Source organism: Myotis myotis, unplaced genomic scaffold (genome assembly GCF_014108235.1).
Source record: "Myotis myotis isolate mMyoMyo1 unplaced genomic scaffold, mMyoMyo1.p scaffold_m19_p_2, whole genome shotgun sequence".
Classification (NCBI taxonomy): Eukaryota; Metazoa; Chordata; class Mammalia; order Chiroptera; family Vespertilionidae; genus Myotis; species Myotis myotis.
Genome location: NW_023416324.1, coordinates 205,302,812 through 205,325,046, shown reverse-complemented (window position 1 = coordinate 205,325,046; position 22,235 = coordinate 205,302,812). Strand labels below are relative to the sequence as shown.

Genomic DNA, 22,235 nt, shown 5'->3' with positions numbered 1-22,235 from the left:
TGAATTTCAGTAACGACAGATAGCTCTCACACTGTAAAAAAAGAAAGAAAAACAGCTGTGCCTTTTTATATCTGACAGTCTCTGACTTGTGTCAATAAATACAGTCTTCCGTGATCCCACTTCTGGAAATACATCCTAAGAGGCCTGAAACACCAATCAGTATGCACCTCTGTGTTCATAGGGGTGCGATTTACAATAGCTAAGATCTGGAAACAGTCCAAGTGCCCATCAGTAGGTGAGTGGATAAGAAGCTGTGGTACATTTACACCTTGGAATATTATGCAGCAGTTAAAAAAAAAAAAGAGAGAGAGATCTTACCCTTTCAGATAGCGAGATAGTGTGGAGGGCCCTGGAGAGTATTATCCTAAACCAGTGATGGCGAACCTTTTGAGCTCGGCGTGTCAGCATTTTGAAAAAAACCTAACTTAACTCTGGTGCCGTGTCACATATAGAAATTTTTGATATTTGCAACCATAGTAAAACAAAGACTTATATTTTTGATATTTATTTTATATATTTAAATGCCATTTAACAGAAAAATCAACCAAAAAAATGAGTTCGCATGTCACCTCTGGCACGCGTGTCATAGGTTCGCCATCACTGTCCTAAGTGAAATAAGCCAGAGAGAAAGACAAGTATCACATGATCTCACTCATGTGGGATCAAATGAACAAAATAGATGCAGAGACACATGGGTCACACTGGAATCAGGGAGGGCAGGGTGGGTGGGTGGGAAGAGATCAACCAAAGAACTTGTATGCATAACCCATGGACACACAATGGGGTGGTGAAGGCCTGAGGCAGGGAGCGGAGCAGGCTAGAAGAGGTCAAGGGGCGGGGAAGAGGAACATAGGTGATACTTTCCACAAGATTTCTAAAAAATAAGTATGGGTCTTAACGAGCCTTTAAAGGTTTTATTTTGAAATGTGAAGTCAGAGCCCTAGCCGGTTTGGCTCAGTGGATAAAGCATCGGCTTGCAGGCTGAAGGGTCCCAGGTTCGATTTCGGTCAAGGGCACTTAACCTTGGTTGAGGGCTCCATCCCATCCGTGGTCAGGGCCTGTGCAGGAGGCAACCAATTGATGTGTCTCTCATATCAGTGTTTCTCTTGGCCTCCCCCTCCCTTTCACTCTAGAAATCAATTTAAAAAATCCTCAGATCATATTTTTTTTAAAAAAGTGAAGTAAAAGAAACAGCCTTTATGAGTTTAGTTTACTTCAGAGAAATAGATTTTTATTATGCCATGTCATCCTGAGCACTATGTTTTTCAAAAGGTCCACAAATAAGTCCTGACCTGGTTGCGCAGTGGTTAGAGTATCAACCTGCACACCAAACGGTCAAGTGTTCAATTCCCTGTCAAGAGCACGTTCCTGGGTTGCAGGTTCAATCCCCAGCACCGGCCAGGTCACATGCAGGATGCAACCAATCCATGTGTGTGTGTGTTGTGCCCAGATTTCAAGATTCCCAAGAACCCCCACAGGGAGCCCATCAGTCCGATGCAAAAGCAAAGAGTCATTCATTTCAAACCTAGGTTTGGCTCCACTGCCACACTCACCGATGCAACGGTAAGCTCCAGTGGCCGAGAGAGAGCGAGGCCTGATGGGATTGTGGGTTTTATAGTAAGGGCAGGGGAGGGGACTGTGGGCCCCGCCAATTGGCCAGGCGCAAGTCGGGTCTTGTTACACAGGATGTGGTCATCTCTCTGGCGTGCACGTCCCTTGGTTGTCATTGGTTAGTTTAAAGAAATCCTGGGCGTGGCCAGCAGGGGCCTGGGCTTCCGGGAAGAAGGCACTCTCCTGAGCACATGGTGGCCGCCCCAAAAATGGAGGACCCAGGGCAAGATGGAGGGCGCAGTCCTCGCCCCCCCAAGGGCGAGCTGAGTCCAGGCTCCAGGGGCCAGTGCGGTTGCTGGGGGTCCAGCAGATCGACCAGTTCCAGCCCAGACAGGAAGTCCACGTCCTCCGTCTCGTTCCCTGGGGCGCTGGCGATCGCCTCCTCCTCCATCTCCTCGGGCGAGGGCACACGCCCCGCCCTGCCGCTGCTGCCGCCAGGGGGGGGGGGGGGCGGCGGGCGGGTGGCAGCCTGCGCTGGGCTCCCGCCGTGGGCTGGGGAGTCGGTGCCCGAGGCCACCAGCAGCGTGGTCAGGCCCTACAACTACTTGCCCTTTCATTCGTCTCACTTTCCCTTCCTCCCTCCCTCCCTCCCTTCCACTCTTAAAAAAAAAAAATAAATGGAAAAAAGATGTACAAATATTTCCTAGTGGTATAGGTAGGAAGAAAGGATCCAATTTTCAAATGAAGCTAAGCAATGATAGTTAAGGTGAACTACTTTTATTTGAATAATTGTAGGCATTGAAACAGATTGGATGTTTAATTACCGCACTATGTAAAGGTAACCCAGGAAGTCTAGTGCTCAAGTCCTTTCTCCAGCCTCCCCTGAAAAAGTTCCTCTGCGCCCACCTGGGCCACCAAGCAGCCTGGGGTCAACAGTGCCAGTCCCAGTAGAGAAGGGCTGACCCTTTCGGCACAAACTTCCTCTCCTCTCCTTTTCCCCTCCTTCCCTCACTCAGTTGAGTTTTAGCTTTTATAATCTCACATGTGTTTTTTCAGACACATCTTTTTATCTGTCTTGCAACTATTTGGAGTTTGCTTGAACATTCCAATCTCTTCATTCATTATGTTAACTGAAGGATTCTACCTGTGAATGACTGCAAGAATACTGCCATAAGCTCCGTATTCCCATGCCCTATGTCATAGGACTCGGCATTTATAGCTAAATTTCGCCCAGGAAAGTGCTCTTTCTTCCAGCTGAACGTTATAGTTGTGCTTTGAGTCATGGCTGTTATCCACGGTCTTGTTGTAGGATAGTAAGCTAGAAAATTCAAGGACCAGTGGATTAGGGAAAATAAGACAGACAGTTAAACTGCAGTATGCAACTACCTAGTAAGTCCTTAAGCCAAGGACACTTAAGAGTAAACATTTGCATTTCTCCCCAACTAGAGGGTTAATAGCTTAAATCACCCTACTCAGGAAGACAGATAATAGAAATCCAATTAGTGCCATTTTGCCAACCACACCCAAGGACAATTTAAGAGAATAAATCTCATTTTGGTACATCTGCAAAGGTTGATGAATACTCTATTGATCCTCCCTGAAGACCTACCCTAAATGCTCAGCCTTTAAATCCCCTGAAAATGAAAGTCCCAGCACACTCTCCCTCCAGGGAGCACCCTTGTCATTCCCTTTCCCTTTCCCTCTCCTTCCCCCACAGGCACATACCTCCTAAACTCCAAGGGGCCCCAGGAGACTTGCAACCAGGGTAGCAAAGGGTAGCGGCAGCTCATCCTGGGCTCACCCCCTGAACCTGTCTCCAAGCCCCCCTTTTCTCTGGCTTCTTAGTGAACCAAAGCAGCCCAGCCTAGGCTCTCCTGTTGCTTCTTCTATGCCAGAGATGGCAAACCTATGACACCCGTGTCAGAGGTGACACGCGAACTCATTTTTTTGGTTGATTTTTCTTTGTTAAATGGCATTTAAATATATAAAATAAATATCAAAAATGTAAATCTTTGTTTTACTATGGTTGCAAATATCAAAAAATTTCTACATGTGACACGGCACCAGAGTTAAGTTAGGGTTTTTCAAAATGCTGACACGCCGAGCTCAGAAGGTTCGCCTTCCCTTAAGCATTAACCCCTGGAGATGACGTCTAGGCTTCAGTGTGTTTCAGCTCCAGGCCCAAAAGAGCAGCAAAACCAGACTGAGGGATGCCAAGGCTGATAGCAGGACCAGCCGCATTGACTAATGACTTCCTGCTCTGACTCTGGACCCTGAAAGGACACACCTGGAAAGCTGATGAATATTCTATTGAGATCCTCCGAGACCTCAGATAAAAGCCCTCAGGATGTTGCAGAAGACCAAAGAAATACCAAGCATGCTTCCTAGAGAAAGGGAGGGACCCTATTTATTAACACTAGTGGACTCCGGGAATGATTTTCAGAGTGAAGTAACATGCAGAGGGCTTCACTTTTTATAACCTTCTGGGGTCTTTGTCTTGCAGATATGGTTCCTCCCCCTTTCGTGGGCTACAGGAAGGCCCCCAGGTGTTGGGGGCCCCCAGGCCATATCTGATGATCTTCCTGGGGCCAGCGATAATCACCTCCCCCCCTGCCTCAGGGCAGTGCATTGTTCATAGTTTTTATGGCCTGACACGCCTTGCAAGACCAGTTTCTTCCTCGATGATGGAGGACTCAGTGCTACTTTATGGAGCAAGGCGGGGCCTTTCCCAACCTCCTTCCCCCAGGTGCCTCCTAAGCTCAAGGGCCCTTCTTTTGCTGTACCTTGTTTCCTGAGCCCATTTCTTCCACAGCTCATTTCTTCTACCTCTGTGACTGTCTAAATAAACTCTCTTGCCGAAACCGGTTTGGCTCAGTGGATAGAATGTCGGCTTGCGGACTGAAAGGTCCCGGGTTCGATTCCGGTCAAGGGCATGTACCTGGGTTGCAGGCACATCCCCAGTAGGGAGTGTGCAGGAGGCAGCTGATCGATGTTTCTCTCTCATCGATGTTTCTAACTCTCTCTCTCCCTTCCTCTCTGTAAAAAATCAATAAAATATATTAAATAAATAAATAAATAAATAAATAAATAAATAAATAAACTCTCTTATAGTTTGTCTTGGATCTGAATTCTCTCTAAGCCAGAACTTAAGTACCGAGGTTGCTGAACTGAGGTCTAACACCTGGTGCCATTTTGCCACCAATAAAATGTTCTTAGTTCCGTTTGATGCATGCATAAGGCAACCAAAGAGGAGTAGTGGAACAGATGGATAGTGACAATATGCCAAGATGTGTATGTGTGGGGGTGGGCCTTGAATTTCAAGCTGAGGAGTTTAGACTTTAGAACTCAGATTATGTAAACCACAAGAGTGAAAGGTTTTTAGCAAGGGGAGGGAGAAGGGAGCTGACATTGTTTAGCAGAGTAATTGGGCAGTAACGGACAGGGTGGGGGAAGGGAGAGACTAGAGGCAAAGGAGCCTTTAGAATAGCAGAGATTGAAATTATGATTAAAAAAGAGGGTATTTGAAGGAAGAAGTTCCTAGAAGACAAAAGATGAGATATTAACAGAAGCCTGAGATAAAAGGATTAAAGTTGTGACATTATCAAATGTGTCAATGAATGGCGGAGTTTGAATAAATGAGAGGTTAAAAACTGGAGATTGAGAAAAAGGGTAGTAGTGATGGTGACAGAATTTAAATGTACTCATCATGGTTGGCTTTAATAGTTTAGGAAAGATGAGAGAGTTGGGCATCTGTGGTGAGAGGTAAGTGGACGAGAATGAATGGTCCACCAAGGCATTTAGACTGGGTAGCAGAGAAAAGTGAGAGAGAAAAATGTTTTAGACTGTGAGACTAGGGAGGGGTGGAGGGGCCAGAGATTCCTGAGGATGGAGGGGAAGTAAGGTATAAGAGAAGAACTTGAAAATTGAATAGAAGAATGTTGGGGGCAGAGAAAAGACAGCACATAGCCCCCGATTCCTTCCTTAGCTCTATGAAGTTGGCAGTCACTGACCCTCTTCCATAAAACAGGACATCGCCCACTTTATAATATTGAGATGAATGAGATTTTATATACCCTCTCTTCCATCCTCCCCCACCTCTGACATATATGAAATGTTCACTAAATAGTTGTGGCTTTTTATTTCCAGAGCTTTTTTCCCTTTTCAGTGTTTGAGAGGTTGGCTGGCATCCACACTGAGAGATGATGAGATTCTAATCTCAGGCAGCTAAAGAGCTAGCCTTGTAGCTGCAGATGATAAGAGGGTGTAGTTTCCTGGGTTTCACTGAACAATAGGTGGATGACTTACCCTGCACTGTTAAATGGGCTAAAAAGTTGATCGAGTTCATCTATTTTTATGATGGAGACTTTTGTAAAATAAAACCACCTGTGAGATGAAGGAAGTTTTTGCAAAGCTGTACTGACAACCAACCAATTTTTCCAGATATAGTTAGATTAAACCCCCAACTAAAAATAAACCTCGTTACAAGGGCAACAATAATAATGAAAACAAAACAAAACTTGCTATTAAAGATTCTAGAGCCCTGTTACTTATATAGCACAATTTTACTGCAGGACCCGCTGTTTTTGTAAATAAAGTTTTATTGAAATACAAACAGGGCCATTTGTTTATTATTGTCTAAGGCTGCTTTCATGGGAAAAGGGCAGAGTCGAATAGTTATAACAGGAACCATATGGCCTATGGTGTGTAGCCCTTAAAATACCTATCTGGCACTTTCCAGACAATGTTTGAAGGGGATTGATGAGAAGCATTGAATGCCATAAACGGAGGGGGGAGTTGGGAAGTAGTTTGACTACAGGTGTCTTCCCAGTGACCTGGTGTCCAGGCACGTGCAAGACACTCAGTGAGCGCTTAAGTTATTTGTCCAGTGAATCCTGAGAATTTGCTTTGCTCATTGGGCTAAAATAATGTATGCCTTTATTTTTTATTTTCTACGATTTTTAGAGAGAGAGAGGGAAACATCGATGTGAAAGTGAAACATTGATCAGCTGCCTCTTGAAGGCTGCAACCCAGGCATGTGCCCCAAATGGGGAAATGAACGGGCAACCTCTCCATGCAAGGGACAACACCCAACCAACTGAGCCGGCCAGGGTGAGAATGGACTCATTTAAAAGCAGCTTAACCATGTTCAAAGTTGTCAAAAGTAGCGAGGGACCTTTGCACCCAGATTTGCCCAGAACTGGAAATAGCCTGGCCATATTTTGTTTTTAATAGGAATTAATAAAATCAATTATTAAATTAAATCAAAACAAATTATAATTATGCTTTTAACATAGTTGAACTGCTCTTATTATTAAACTAGCTCTTATTATTAAACTAGAGGCCCGGTGTATGAATTCGTGCACCAGTGGGGTTCTTCGGCCTGGCCTGTAGGATCGGGTCAAAACCAGCTCTCCAACATCCCCCAAGAGGTCCCAGATTGCAAGAGGGTGCAGGCCAGGCCGAGGGACCCCACCAGTGCACAATCAGGGCCAGGGAGGGAAGCAGGAGGTTGGCCAGGGAGGGACTGCGGGAGGGCTCCAGGGCATGTCTGGCCTGTCTTGCTCAGTCCTGATCATCCAGACCCCAGCTGTAAGCTAACCTATTGGCCAGAGCGTCTGCCCCCTGGTGATCAGTGCACTTCATAGCGACTGGTTGACTGTCTGCCCCCTGGTGGTCAGTGCATGTCATAGCAAGTGGTTGAGCGGCCTTAGCATATCATTAGCATATTATGCTTTGATTGGTTGAACGGATGACTGGACACTTAGCATATTAGGCTTTTATTATATAGGATGGATTGTTGACCTTTTCACTTTGTGACACTAGCTGGAAGTCTTTGTGATTAATCAGTTGAGAAACCAGATGATTAGACCCATTTTCACTTCAGCCACCATTCTCCTGTGCCCTGGATGTAGCAAGAGGATGGGTACAAGCCGAAACCGGTTTGGCTCAGTGGATAGAGCATCGGCCTGTGGACTGAAAGGTCCTAGGTTCGATTCCGGTCAAGGGCATGTACCTGGGTTGCGGGCACATCCCCAGCAGGAGATGTGCAGGAGGCAGTTGATCAATGTTTCTCTCTCATCACTGTTTCTAACTCTATCTCTCTCCCTTCCTCTCTGTAAAAAATCAATAAAATATATTTAAAAAAAAAAAAAGAGGATGGGTACAAGCTCAGGGAGCCACAGTGAACTCCTTCAACTCATTTTTCTTGTCACATAACTGCTTTTCCCCTCCGTAGCCACAGCTTTGTGATTAGCAAGATTTGCAATCCACAGACCATAAGACCAAAGGACTTGGCCTAGCCCAAATTTCCCTGCCTGATTGTTAGAGACAGATGTGAAGTCACCATCCCACAAGAAATGCATCCACAGGGTTCTGTTTGCAGGCTCCAGGTCACTGGTCCTCTTTAAAGGGGCCTTAGGGGAAGGAAGTAGCCACAAGCAGGTCTGGCTGAAACAACACACTCGGGTTGTGTTTGGCTCTCTTGAGTCAGCTCTGGTCAGGAGGTGTTTTTCTTCATGTTGCTTTTAGTTCTTAGAAATGAAAGTAAACATAGAGTACAAATCCTTGGGTATAAGAGCCACTCCCACAACCTCTCTTCTGTGGATAAATGAGCAGCAGAATAAGGATTGTATGAGGGGAGAAAAGAGGATTCTGGTGGAAATGAGACCAGAGTTCCCTTTGCATCTGTCACAGTATTTATGAACCCTCTAAATATGTACAGGGAGTGCATGCAGTTTATACTTGCATGCTCAGAGGATTAATTTCACAATAATATCTTCATTTTTTTCAAAATTCTTTTTTCTTTTCACTGTTTCGATTGGACATTTTCTCTTTTTTAATATATATTTATTGATTTTAGAGAGAAAGGGAGAGGAATAGAGAGATAGAAACATCAATGATGAGAATCATTGATTGGCTGCCTCCTGCACACCACCTACTGGGGATTGAGCCTGCAACCCAGGCATGTGCCCTTGATTGGAATCGAACCCGGGACCCTTCAGTCTACAGGCCAAGGCTGTATCCACTGAGCCAAACCGGTTAGGGCTCGAGTGGACATTTTCTGCTACCTTATCTTTTAAATCACTGATTCAATCCTCTGCTTTATCTAACTTTTTGTTGATTCCCTCTAATGCAGTGGTTCTCAACCCTCCTAATGCCGCGACCCTTTAATACAGTTCCTCATGTTGTGGTGACCCCCAATTTCATTGTTACAAATTGAACATAATTAAAGCATAGTGATTAATCACAAAAACAATATGTAATTATATATGTGTTTTCCGATGATCTTAGGTGACCCCTGTGAAAGGGTTGTTTGACCCCCAAAGGGGTCGCGGCCCACAGGTTGAGAACCGCTGCTCTAATGTATTCATTTTCGTTATTGTATTCTTCATTTCTGACTTGTTCTCTATCTTTATCTTTATGTTTCTTATCCCTTTGTTAAAGTTCTCACTGAGATCATTGAGCATCCTTATAAGCAGTGTTTTGAACTCTGCCATCTGGTAGATTGCTTCTCTCCATATTTGTTTAGTTCTTTTTCTGGAGTTTTCTTCTCTCCTTTTTTGGGGGACATGATTCTTTGTCTCTTCATTTTGGCTGCCTCCCTGTGTTTATTTCTATGTATTAGGTAGAACTGCTTGTCTCCCAGTCTTGATAGAGTGGCCTTATGTAATAGGTTTTCTGTGTTTCCTGTGGGGCCCAGTGGTGCAGTCTCCCTAATCACCTGAGCCAGGTGCTCCAGGTATGACTCTTGTGTGGGATATATGTGCCCTCGTGTCATAGTTGAAGGATTGCTGTTGGCATGTCAATGGGAGGGATTGACCCTCAGGATGATTGCTTGTGAGAACTGGCTTCAGTGGAGGAGCTGTTGTGCAGGGACTGACTACAGAGCAGGATTTGCCGTAGTGGAGCTCTAGTACCTGCCAAGTCTGCCTTTTGAACGTATTGTTTGTGGAAGTGGTTGAGTGGCACTAGTGTGGTCTGAAGCTGGCCATCAGGTATATCAAGTATATTGGTTCAGGGGAGGTACAGGCCAAGGTCAAAAACTGCCTGTGCCAGGCTCAGGGTCCCTCGGTGTGAGCTACAAAGTGATCTGTAGAGGATTGCCACTTGTGCTGGGCTTGCAGATGCCGGGAGAGAACTGAGACTGGCCACCTCTAGTGCCAGGCTTGGGCTGCTTAGTGAGAGGCACAGGGCACCTCACCAAGGCCCGATGCTGCTAGTTTGGGGTTTGTGAACCTCTGAGTGATTTTAGGAAAGTTCACAGTATGAACCAAGACAGGCTGTTTGTATGGAAAGGCCACTGGGATTGGCTTGAGTGGGCCCAAAAGTTAGGCGGCCTTGGTGAACAGTGTCAGCCAGGTTGATGGAGGCTCGGACATGGCACCTGCCTGCCGGCTCTGTGCAGGGGAGGGTAGCTACGCGAAGGAACAGCGGCCTCTGCCAGCACTTGTGTGTCTGGGAGGAAGCTGCCGGTCCAGCTGCCCCTGATGACAGACTCCTCACTTTCTTCCTGTAGGTCCTTTTGTGCTGCTGTCGGTGTTGAGCTGAGAGCCAGTGAGTCCCAGTGAGTCTGTGTGTGGGCTTTTAAGAATGCCTGGGACTCCGGCATCCCTCTGTCCCACTCAGCCACAATTCCCTCTGGCTTTCACAGCCAGGAGTTATGGCGACTTCTCTTCCCAGACTGGAAGCTGGGCTGGGGGCGGGGGGTGGGGGTGGTATGGGGTTGGGAACTGTTGCTCCTCAGCGGGGACCTATGCAGCTGAGATATCCTCCCAGTTTTTAATGGCCACATGTGGGTGTGGGACCAGCCCGTCATGCGTCTCTGCCCCTCCTACCAGCCTGGAAGTGGCTTATGTATATCCTTAGTTTTACATAATCTGTTCATCTAGATTTCAGATGGTTTTCAATGTTGGTTGTTCTGCACTTTAGTTGTCATTTTGATGTCGCTGTGGGGTGGGAGGAGGTGAGTATAGTGTTTTCCTACTCTGCCATCTTGACCAGAAGCCCAGACTGTTTAAAATAACGATCTCAAGTGATTTAGTGTTCATAAAAATTTTAATAAAATACCAATTTCATCTCCTTATGTACCTCTTTGCAAATGTAAGACAAAGCAGAGTGTTATAATCTTTTAATAACTTGTGAACAACTGTGGTATTGGTGTATTTCAGAGGTGGAATTCTTTTAAATTATAAAGGATTTTGAGTGCTTGAAATCCTATGAAAAGAAAGAAAAACCAAGTTTAAATATACAGTATTAATTTATATTTAAAGAAATACATAAATCTTATGAGTATCAGAATCTTATAGGTTCAAACCAGCACAAAGTGAATTAAATCTATTTTATGGTGAATTAAATAAATACTAGGAGACACTGTCTTTGAAACTGTTCCTAAACAGTAAGGCAATAGGAGTGGAAATTGGAGCAGGGTAACTCTTATTTACGAGGGGGGTGCTATGGCATCTAGTGGGTAAAGATCAGGGGTGCTGCTAAGCATTATCCATTGCACAGGCAGCCTTCCCCCCCCCCCAAAATAGAATTATGTGAAATTATAAGAATTCATTATATATGAATTATAACACCCAGCCGGTGTGGCTCAATGGTTGAGCATTGACCTCTGAACTAGGAGGTCACGGTTCGATTCCTGGTCAGGGCACATGCCTGGGTTGCAGGCTCGATCCCCAGTGTGGGATGTGCAGGAGGCAGCCAGTCAATGATTCTCTCTCATCACTGATGTTTCCATTTCTCTCCCCGTCTCCCTTCCTCTCTGAAATCAATAAAAAAAATAAATTGAAAAGTAAATAAATAAATAATTTAACAATAAAAAAATCTTTGGATGGAAAAAAACTCTATAGAGCAGTTTGTGGGTGTTCAACATTAGTGTCCAGCAGGATCACCCAAGTGTTTAAAATACTGATGCCCATGCCCCACCCCAAGCTCCAGTGAGAGGAAATTTAAGAGAATCCCTGCCATAGAGGACTAAGGAGTTCAGAGAACCAGTGCCCTATTTCTCTAGAAAGGGCTTAGGCTTCTAAAAGCATTGGAACACACACACACACACACACACACACACACACACACACACACTGTGCTCTTGAAAAATAACACGGAGAGTTGAATATACACCCAAAGAGCTACGAAATCTGAGCAATGGATTTACGGCTTTACTGTTGGGTTTACAGATGCAGAAGTACACCAGGGTCCAAATGTCTAAATTATGTTCCCCTAGCCATCTCAGTTAGATGATAATTGCATCTTTTCAAGGATTTCCAAGATTCTCCTTTCAGCAATAGCAGAGGATATTCTACATCCTTAAAATTTCTCAGTGCTTTTCACTACCCCAAGGAGTGTCTTGGGACCACAGCTGTGCGGAAGTGAGCTGCTTGGTCAAGCTGACACAATCGAGGTGCCTGGTTCCCAGCTCAGCCACTGTAATCCTCTGAGAACTTGTGTCTTAATCTCTTCATCTATAAAATGAAGTGGATAATGCCAGCCCTAAGGCTGACTAATAATAGAAAACACCACAAGAAAAAATAATGGTGTGGTAAAGCCTCCTCGCTCTACAAATACCGGGCAACTGCATCATGCCACTGCAGACAGGGATGGAAGCTAACATTCATTCAGCTCCTTCGAAAGGCCATGGTAGACACTGTACAAAGTATATTAAAAGTGAAAATCCACCGGTCGGCGTGGCTCAGTGGTCGAGCATTGACCTATGAACCAGGAGGTCATGGTTCAATTCCCAGTCAGGGCACCTGCCTGGGTTGCGAGCTCGATCCTCAATGTGGGGTCGGGGTTGGGGGTGGAGGGTTTGCAGGAGGCAGCCGATCAATGATTCTCTCATCATTGATGTTTCTATCTCTGTGTCCCTCTCCCTTCCTCTCTGAAATCAATAAAAATATATTAAATAAATAAAGAAATAAAAGTGCAAACCCATTACTTCTATGTAATTACTTCCTTCCCTTGCCTTATTCCCTAAACACATCCATTCTATAAACACGCGTTAACAATACTCACATTTTGACCCATTGGAGTGGCTTTAGATGCAGAGTTACTCTTCCTGTTTGTGGAATATAAAAGACGTTTAGTACAATGGTCACTTCCAAGTCTGAAACACATACCCTCATTCAGTCAATGTTACCTCCATACATTTTCTCAACAGGAAGATGAACATTTGTAGCCAGGTACAAGAAAAAGCCAGAAATCCCAACTGAAGTCCTTTATTTATAGGCAGCATCCACAGAGAAAGCCATGCGACACAATATTAGTGTGTGTGTGTGTGTGTGTGTGTGTGTGTGTGTGAGAGAGAGAGAGAGAGAGAGAGAGAGAGAGAGAGAGAGAAGCCCTGTGTATCTGGTTGTAGCCTAGGGCTCGTATACTAAGGATTTTTGTGGAATATGCAAAACAGAGACTTGCAGACATTTAACATTTTGAAGGCTTGAGATTATAATCTCAAGTTTCATTTTTCCCCAGGAAAGAAAGTTTTTTATGTGGTGACTATGGTTATGGGGTGACGTGTGTCCCCCCATTTTGTTCGCTGCTGTGTCACCACAAGTCCCTAGGACAGTGTTGGGCAAAGAATCAGTATTTAATTAAATGTAAACATGACTGTTAAATAAAATTTTACATTTTACTTGGAAAATTTCTATTTAGCAAATGACGGCAAATCTATTTTTTATAGTAGTACTATGGAAATGCCTATGCAGTCAAATTAACAAATGTGTTCCGTCTCTAGGTAGTCAAACATCATTGACAAGTAGGCATGAGGTGGGATATATTTCTTGATGAACTTGAGTCACAGTCACTTCCCATAGGATTAAAAACCTTCACAGATTAACTCAACTTTCCACATTTGGCTTTGAACAGATGACTAACAGAAAATTAGTTGGTTTGGAAGAAAAGCATGCATTTAAAGAAAGTATACTTACTGGAAGGTTTCCTCTACAAAAGAATAAGTATATATCATTAGTACAAGAGTTAAAATGGCACGATACAGGTCCATATAAACATTAAGTTTAAGCTTCATTTCTTTTTCTCAATCTTGATTCTCACTTGCTGACATTTGCACCTTCTAAATCAAGAGTTGGCAGACTTTTTCTGTGAAGGGCTACATGCAAATATTTTTGACTTTGTGGGCCAAGAGGTGAAATTGAGGTTATCACATAGGTAATTATATAGCAAGAAAAAACAAATTTCCAAAAACTTTTATTGTTTAAAATTTTAAATATAATAATAAATTCTTGTGTTAACAGAATAATGGAATTCTCCTTTGGGGAAGATAACATTTCTCTTAATTAAGGTTCAAAGTTAATGTTCCCTATTTTCAAATAGATTGCCAGTGTTCATCTGTAAAAACCATTCTTAGCTCATGGGCCATAAAAAAACAAGTGGCAGGCCAGAGTTGGTCCACAGGTTGTAGTTTGCCCAACCCTGTCTGAAATGCAAGTTCAAGAAAATGATTCTCTTAGATTTTCTGCCAGACGAGAATGGAGTAACTTTCTTAGCTAATGAACTACCAACACCCAAATCAATTCTTTAATTCATTATTTTAAGAAAAAAATGTTTACCAAATCTTCAAAAAAATACTTTATATATTCTTTGCAAGTAGAGATAAAGATGACAAGAATTTTGAGCAATCTTTTGTCTGTTCTTTCACTGGTGACCAGCAGGGGGACTCAGCCGATTCCGTTCATAAAGTTACACAGGACTAGTTTGTAGTACCATGCAAAAGAACAAGTATTATTCATTCACAGAACAGTTCTTAACTATAAAGAATATCCGTGAGACCATGTTCATGGAAACATTTTATGACAATATCTACTTATAGGTGTTATTAGAAACCCCTTTTAAATTTAAGTTTTATTTTTGTATAGAATATTTTTTTTAAACCTAAACTCCAAAATTAATGTTCACTGTGAGACACTGGATCTAAAACTAGTTTATGCTGTTAATTTATGTATTATTCCGTTAAAAATTCTACTTCATACACTATTCCCAATGGACTTGATGGGGGAGTTCTACAGCTTTTGAGCTCTCGGGTAATTTTAAAGACTAAGGAAAAAGGAAATGCATTAAGAGAATAAAACAGATTCATTTTAAATCTCACACATTTACATCAAACCTATCACCAAATTGGGGTTTAGCATCACCAGAGGTCTAAACATGAAGAACTAAAAACCTTGTTCAGAAGCAACTGCAGTATAACAGGTTGCTAGTTTTTACTGAATAATTCTCTTCTACATACAGTTGTGCTAACTTTGACATTCAACATCCCACTGTTATCCATTGATAAAACAGTTGGCAGATTTCAATGAAATATCTCATCATAAAACCAGAAATCAATTTACCGCTTGCGATATACAATTCCTAACTGAAAAGGATCTTCAATGCATGTAAATGTGTGGTGAACACCCAGCCACGTTGACTATCTCTTGGTATCGCTGCACGAGGCCACGCCAGGAGCCTCCTGCGTATCCAGTGGTGCCTCCCGGAACGCTGGGCTGAGGCAGCTCTGCCTTTGCTCCCTATGTTTGCCAAGGTGCTTCATGACCCACCTGCAGGTCATCTTGGATATCCTCTACTACAGAAAAAGCAACGAAAAATAGCCTCCAGAAAAATGTTCTCGCTTCTTAAGAGAACGGTGTCGCATAAGAAAACTCTACCCACGGGAATCTGTCTAGTCAAGGGTGAAATCACTTACTTGAAAAGTAGCCTTTCCTCTGGGCATAGCACACACCAAGGCCACAAATGGAAACCACTAAGGCCACTACCACCACGGCCGCTATGATGCCACTCACGTTGAGATCATCTGGAATGCAACATGAACCAGGAGTGAATTCATGTCCAATAGGAGGACAGATGCAGTCCTTCAACTGAAAAAGTTCCAACAGCTTCTGTTTGCAGCTGTACCACAGACATGGGTAGTTTCATGCTTTTGAAGTCTGAGCAAATAACTCACTTTCAAGACATGGTTCAAAAGATAATTTGCTGATTACCTATACTTCAGAAAGAACTTCTTTAGAACATTTCACAGGTTCTGCTTTTGGTTATGTTATTAATCAGGGGTCCTCAAACTTTTTAAACAGGGGGCCAGTTCACTGTCCCTCAGACCATTGGAGGGCCGGACTATAGTTTAAAAAAAAACTATGCACACTGCACGTATCTTATTTTGAAGTAAAAAAACAAAACGGGAACAAATACAATATTTGTATTTGCATGTGGCCCGCGGGCCGTAGTTTGAGGGCCACTGTTATTAATGATAATTCAAAAAGAAAACTGAACATGAGATTTCAGGAATTCTTGTGTATTTCAAATTATATAAATTCCAAACCAAGGGCATGAAATACCTAGGAACAATGGATGAGCATTTAACAAACTAATTTTAACTTTTAACTAACTTATACCAGAAAGAGTACATATGTGGAAATCATGTGTAACTTAAAGCGGTACTACTAACAAAACACAAACTACAAAATTTTATCTGTTATGTATTTTATCTGTTCTGTATCTGCTAGAAAAATGTAACTAGAATGTAAAAACCAAAATATCACAGATATTACTTCTTAAGAGGTGTGTAAATTAGGCATTAAAATTAAACACGACCATTTAAAGAAAAAATAAATAGTAATAATGTCAGTGGTACAGTTTACGGTAAAAACCATGCGGACAATATATGAATGAATGAAGTTCGGAAAACACTGGATCGTGTTAATTTTATTTTTTTCCTCTAAAATATATTTTATTGATTTTTCACAGAGAGGAAGGGAGAGGGATAGAGAGTTAGAAACATCGATGAGAGAGAAACATCGATTAGCTGCCTCCTGCACACCCCCACCTGGGGATGTGCCCGCAACTAAGGCACATGCCCTTGACCGGAATCAAATCTGGGACCCTTCAGTCCACAGGCTGACACTCTATCCACTGAGCCAAACCGGTTAGGGCGGATCGTGTTAATTTTTATAACAGATTGTGATGAATTTTCCTAATGATAACTCCAAAGCAGCATTGAGAGAGATAGTTTCTAATAATTAATCAAATGCTCCTGTTTGACTATCAATATCAACACCTGAATGAATTTGGTGGGTAACATGTATCCCTGAATTTAAAAAAATAAAATAAAAACACTGGAAATTCAAACTTGCTTGTGGAAATTAAAATGTGCTATTGAATATCTTATACTTTAGGATAGCCTGAAATCTAACAAGATTATATTTTCTTTAAAAAATAGTGCTGAATTTAACTGTACTTGACAATACACATTACTGCACACATATCTGCATACTCCTAAGCACATTGGAAAAATGAATTTCTGACCCCAAAATGCTGAGGACAAGCTCTTGAACCAAGGGGAACCTCAGTCTTCTGCTTCTGGGTGCAGCCCTCCGGAATGACCTTTAAACCCTTGGGGTACCATCTCAGCTCAGCCCTCTCTATTACACTCCATTTTCAAAACACACAGTTTTCACACAGGAAGAATGAATCCAAGTTATTAAAAATAAAATGAAAAAAATAATATGCTTGTTCTGAAACTCTTACAATCTGAAAAGATTCTTGAGTCCTAATTTTATTGGATTTTAAGAAGCTCATTTTGTGTAACATAATATATAGCAGCTACTTTTTATAGCAACCTAGATCTGTAATTATATTCAACATCTTTTTTGAGAGCCTCCTTTGCAGTAAGTCTAACAGTATTTCCCAAGATCAACAAAATTAACAACAATAACGTGGTAACAAGTAAAACAGACAACACGTATATAGTGTTCACGATATGCCAGCGCTACTCTAACACTTTCAAATATTATTTCCATTTTCATAACAGCCCTGTGAGGATGGCATATTATTACTTCCATTTTGGGGAGACTGAGGCACAGAGGTCAAATGATTCGCCGCAGAGTGTGTAGCTAGTACATGGCAGAGCCAGAATTGGATACAAGGAGCAAAGGTGCTGTTTTTCATCCATCTCCCAAACAAGCCAAGAGTATTTAGCATTGTATATGGATTTAAAAAAAGCAGCTTTGCTCCTTACATCAAGCTGGTTTTAAACATTCCCTCCAGACTATCCTCCCAACCACTCAGCCCTTTCCCACCCCTTGCTCCTTCCCCCCGACTCCTTACACCTCCTAAGTGCAAGCCATCTGTTCCTCCCAGTAGTTCATGCTTACCTACTTGCATTCGTTTCTCACGGCACCTGCGAAATCCAACAGAGTTACGAGCTTCGCAGTAATACTCTCCGCTGTCCAGTTTTGAAACAGTGTTAAATTGCTGAAATTTTGTGGAAGGGAGAAAAATCAATGTATTTTGTTAAGCAATAAATCTGCGAGTAGGCTCCTAAAATAACCATGACGCTTGAACTTTTGCGGTAAGTTGGTCTTTCCTTTTCAATGACTTTAAGACTTTGTATTTTTACTATGAACTCAAAAATCTTCCACAGCTTCAAGGAGTAAATAGCTAGGCCCCCTGCTTAATTTGACAGAGAAAGATTTGTGGAGAAGTATCTTTTTGTGTGTGAAACTGAGAAAGTAGTACAGTTAGAAAGCAATGGGCATTTTTTAAAGTTCATAGTACATTGTATTCTAGGTACTTCTAATTCTCCTAGTTAACCCCCTTTGCAAGGGAAGGCCTTCTTGGCCTAAAAGGGCTGGTACACTCCCCGAAGCCACATTGAGTTCAATGCAGCAGCACATATGAACACTTCTAAAGAGCCAGCACTACTACCAGGAAGGAATGTGGAGCCTGGGAAAATCATAATCGATGTGGTTCATAGGATTACAAATTCTATCAGTTGTAGAATTTTTGAAAATTCTAAAACCGTGAAGTCCAACCCTTGCTCCTTCCACTCCCTGCTAAAGTAACTGAAAGGTAAGACTTTGGTATAGGTTTCATACTTGCTATTGGTAGTTTTATCCCCTTGGGAATTTTAGATAGGGAAGGAGGGAGGGAGAAGAGGAGGGAGAGAGGGAGGGAGGGAGGAAGGAAGGAAGGAGGGAGGGGGAGAGGGAGGGAGGGAGAGAGAGTAGAAGGGAAGGAGGGAAGGGAGGAGATAGGGAGGGAGGTAGAAATATAGAAAGGAAGATTTCAAGGAAGGGAGAAAGTCAGGCAGACAGATAGGAAGACTGGGAGGAGGGAAGGTAGGAGGCTGGAAGGAAGAGAGAGTGGGCGGAAGGAAGGAAGGAAGGAAGGAAGGGAAGAGGGAGTGAATGCAGTGGTGTCTGGACTTGGTAGAGGACCCCCCAGGTCCAGCACAGAGGGGAAGAGGGTGCTCAGAATCATTCCTTCATGCCTCCTGTCACACCTCAGTCCGGCAGCAGTCACTGCTTAGCCATGAGAGCCAAGAACCTTTAAGAAGCACCTGCTCCTGGTCTTTGCTCTTCATGCAACGTATGTTCCTAAAAATAGCCAAGGTTCTTATTAACCCTTTCCTCTCTCACTTTTCTTTACTCACTACCCACCCACTCTCCCTTTCTGTAGACTTCAGCGTGGTGGGATGAAAGTGTTTCCTCGTTTATTTTAACTCTACGGAAGCATCTCTCACTCCCCCAAAAGTCGGAATACTTCAACAATATTCGCCATGAGCTCAAGGCCGAGGGTGCGTCTAAACAATCAGTTAGACTAAAACAATGATCTTCCAACACATGACAACTGGTCATTAAAAGGAAGTCACCATCACCCGTACACTGGTATCTTGGTTGCTGCTCATTTCTCAAAACCTAAGCCGGTTCTGCCCTTGACATCACAAGATACTTCAAGGGTAACTGAGGAAAGTGAATGTTATCATCTCAGACTCGCCTTGGGGCTTTTATCACCTGCTCTGAGAAAAAATAAACTGGAAAAGTAAATATAGCGAAGTGTGATGGCAAGTTTTCTGCCCAGTTTCACCAGGACCTGCTGACTCACCCTACTGACACCCAGAGGGCCAGAGCGTGGCCTTCCTCAAGGGGTAGCCACATCCATTGATATGCTTGTTATTTAGCCAATTTATCGATGTGCTTTTTTATTTGCCAGAGGAGCTAGTTTTTAAATGTTATAATGCACTTGTAGGTTGAAGGCATGAAAGGAAACATTATACCTTCCTTTTAAAATCCATCAAAATTATTATTACCGGGCCTTTAAGATTTTTTGATAGTGGTTGTGGTGGTAACTCCGCAGTGTGGGAAAGCAGACATTTTAAAACTGACAAATTAAATTTTGGGAATGAAAAAGAAAGCTTCAAGCTTAATGATCTTGATTTTGACTTCCCATCTCTACCTTACACGTCAGAGACAAAAAGGTAAAAATACTTTAATTTTTAAATGTCACTAACTTTAAAGAGTTTGTTTGTTAGGTTGCCATTAGTGTTCCTAGAAAGGTGAAATTTTCCATCAATGAGAAAATCTAAAGTCATAGATTCTTAAATCACTGATACAGATCATACAATTGTTGGTGATCTAGTTATGGAAGAGTTTAATGACACAGACATCCTATCATAGGTTGGCAATGCTATTCCTACATGGCTGGCACTGGGGTAAGGGCACCCCCCCTCCCCACGCCAGAGTTTCTGTGCATCTCCCTGACATTGTAAATACTACCTTTCCAGGGCAGGAAGGCAGCTGGGGTGAACTACCTGATCTGTCATCATGGATCAACCTGCTCTGTCCCGGCTCACTGTGTGCTCAGCTCCCCGGTCGTCTGTTGTCTTCCCATCTCCGGCCCCAGCCCTTCCCCTCCCTTCTCTGGGCATGTACCCCCATCGTTCCTTCTGCCCTCTCCTCTCTCCACTTAACAAGCAATGATATCAGCCCTCTATTCTACATCATTTTAAGTTCCAATTATTTTTTCCCTCCAAATGCCGAACAGCTATTGGGCCAAGGCTGGCCATGCCCTCACCAGAGTTCCAGACTTCGCATTCACTGTGTAAGAGCTGTTGGTGATTTGGGCGTCGAGCTTGGGATTCCCAAACAGGCGGGTGCCGTCCTTAAACCACGTGTATGTAGGAGCCGGGTTCCCTTCTTTGTCTTGACAGCGCAGCTCCACCACGGTTCCACTCAGAACAGAACTGGGGACTTCACATGTTGGAACTCCTGGAGCCACTGAGGGACGGGAGTCAAATGGCATTGGTTATTTATAAGCCAAACAAGGATTTTAACTGCCAGGAGATGACTGATCAGACATCTGTGAGCGAGACTGGCTACTTGTTCAAAAGACCTATGGCCTTTCTTCACGGGCACATAGCTAGACCACATTTGCCGGCTTCCTAGCTGCCTGATGGGGTCATGTGCATGAGTTCTGTGCCATTTCCAGGCCTGCTCCATAAAGGCCTCCTGCACGACTCTCCATTCATTCACTCCCTACCCCCTCCCACTAACAAGTAGGTGTCAACACACATGGTGACCTCAGAAAGCTGTGTTTTGATAACAGATCTACATGAGGTTGGGTCTCTAATAATCTCATCAAGTAGAATTATATAACTCCACCACTACAATCTCTGCCCCAACCATTCAGACTTGACCTCCATGAGAAACTTCTATTATGTTAAGCCATTCGCTGAGAGTACTTTTCTGTTATAACAGCAAGCATGATGTTAGCAGACAACTATTCTTCAGGTGAACAATCTCTACTTTCTCCCTCACCAATTGTTTTAATGTTTTATTACCAACTGTATTCAAAAGAAATCAAACGTGAGTGTATTTTTTCAGGCTCAGTACTCAAACTAATATTCTATTCTGGGCCGGGCTGGTGTGGCTCAGTGATAGTGTCAACCTCTGAACCAGGAAGTAGGTGACGGTTCAATTCCCAGTTAGTGCCAGTGGGGGGCGACCAGGAGGCGGTCAATCAATGATTTTCTCATCACTGATGTTTCTCTCTCCCTTCCTCTCTGAAATCAATAAAAATATATAGTTTTAAAAAAAATCCTATTATACCTAGAACTGGCCAAATTGGAGAATCTGGCCGCAGGGATTTGTAAGTAAACCAGACTTTACTAGATAACTTAAACCCAGAATTCTAAGTGGTGAGCAGAATTTTAAGACAGTCCCCCAAATTCCCCAGCCCTGGTATACATATACTTTCTCTCATTTATTCCAGCAAACATTGATCTAGGGATCTAGGAGATGCAGTTAAGGTCCAAAATCCACTGTTTCTGACAGGGGCTGACCTAACCAATCACTCTTTTAAACGTGGTTTTCTCTGGCTCATCACAAAAGGGAAAATGAAAGATTCAAAGCACGAGCACAATTAGCCATTCTTTTGTTAGGCTGAAGATTTCAACCTTGTAAAACCCTGGGCAGAGAGCCTGTCGGTCATGCTAGACGTCTGAGCTGCAAAACCGCAAGCTAATTAGTGGGTGGGGTTTTATGCTGCTAAATTTGGGATCACTTGTTATGTAGCAATAGAAGGCCAATACTCCAGCTGATTCCCCTGCAAGGTTTTCTGGATTTCTTCTATACTAGTATGTCACTAGTATTATAGAAAGAGCCTGGGGTATATAGAAAAAAGAAGTGATTTTATTTTATTATTTTATTTTTTATTGATTTCAGAGAGGAAGGAAGAAGGAGGGAGAGATGGAAACATCAACGATGAGAATCACTGATGGGCTGCCTCCTGCACACCCCATCAGGCCCTTTCAAGTCTGGGGATCGAGTCTGCAACCTAGGCATTTACCCTGACTGGGAATCGAACAATGACCTCCTGGTTTCATAGGTCGACGATCAACC

At 43.1% G+C, this 22,235-nt stretch overlaps 1 protein-coding gene across 1 annotated transcript in view; it reads right to left on the bottom strand.

Moving 5' to 3' along the window:
* Positions 1-10,586: 10,586 nt before the first annotated feature.
* JAM2 (junctional adhesion molecule 2) overlaps positions 10,587-22,235 on the bottom strand; it is a 57,601-nt gene continuing 45,952 nt past the window's right edge. The window contains exons 5-10 of the mRNA XM_036351803.1: positions 20,410-20,612; positions 17,709-17,808; positions 15,248-15,355; positions 13,476-13,488; positions 12,565-12,607; positions 10,587-10,764 (exon numbers count right to left, since the gene is read on the bottom strand). Coding sequence (XP_036207696.1) covers positions 10,732-10,764; positions 12,565-12,607; positions 13,476-13,488; positions 15,248-15,355; positions 17,709-17,808; positions 20,410-20,612 — 500 coding nt within the window. The 3' untranslated portion in view covers positions 10,587-10,731. The remainder of the gene's footprint in view (positions 10,765-12,564; positions 12,608-13,475; positions 13,489-15,247; positions 15,356-17,708; positions 17,809-20,409; positions 20,613-22,235) is intronic.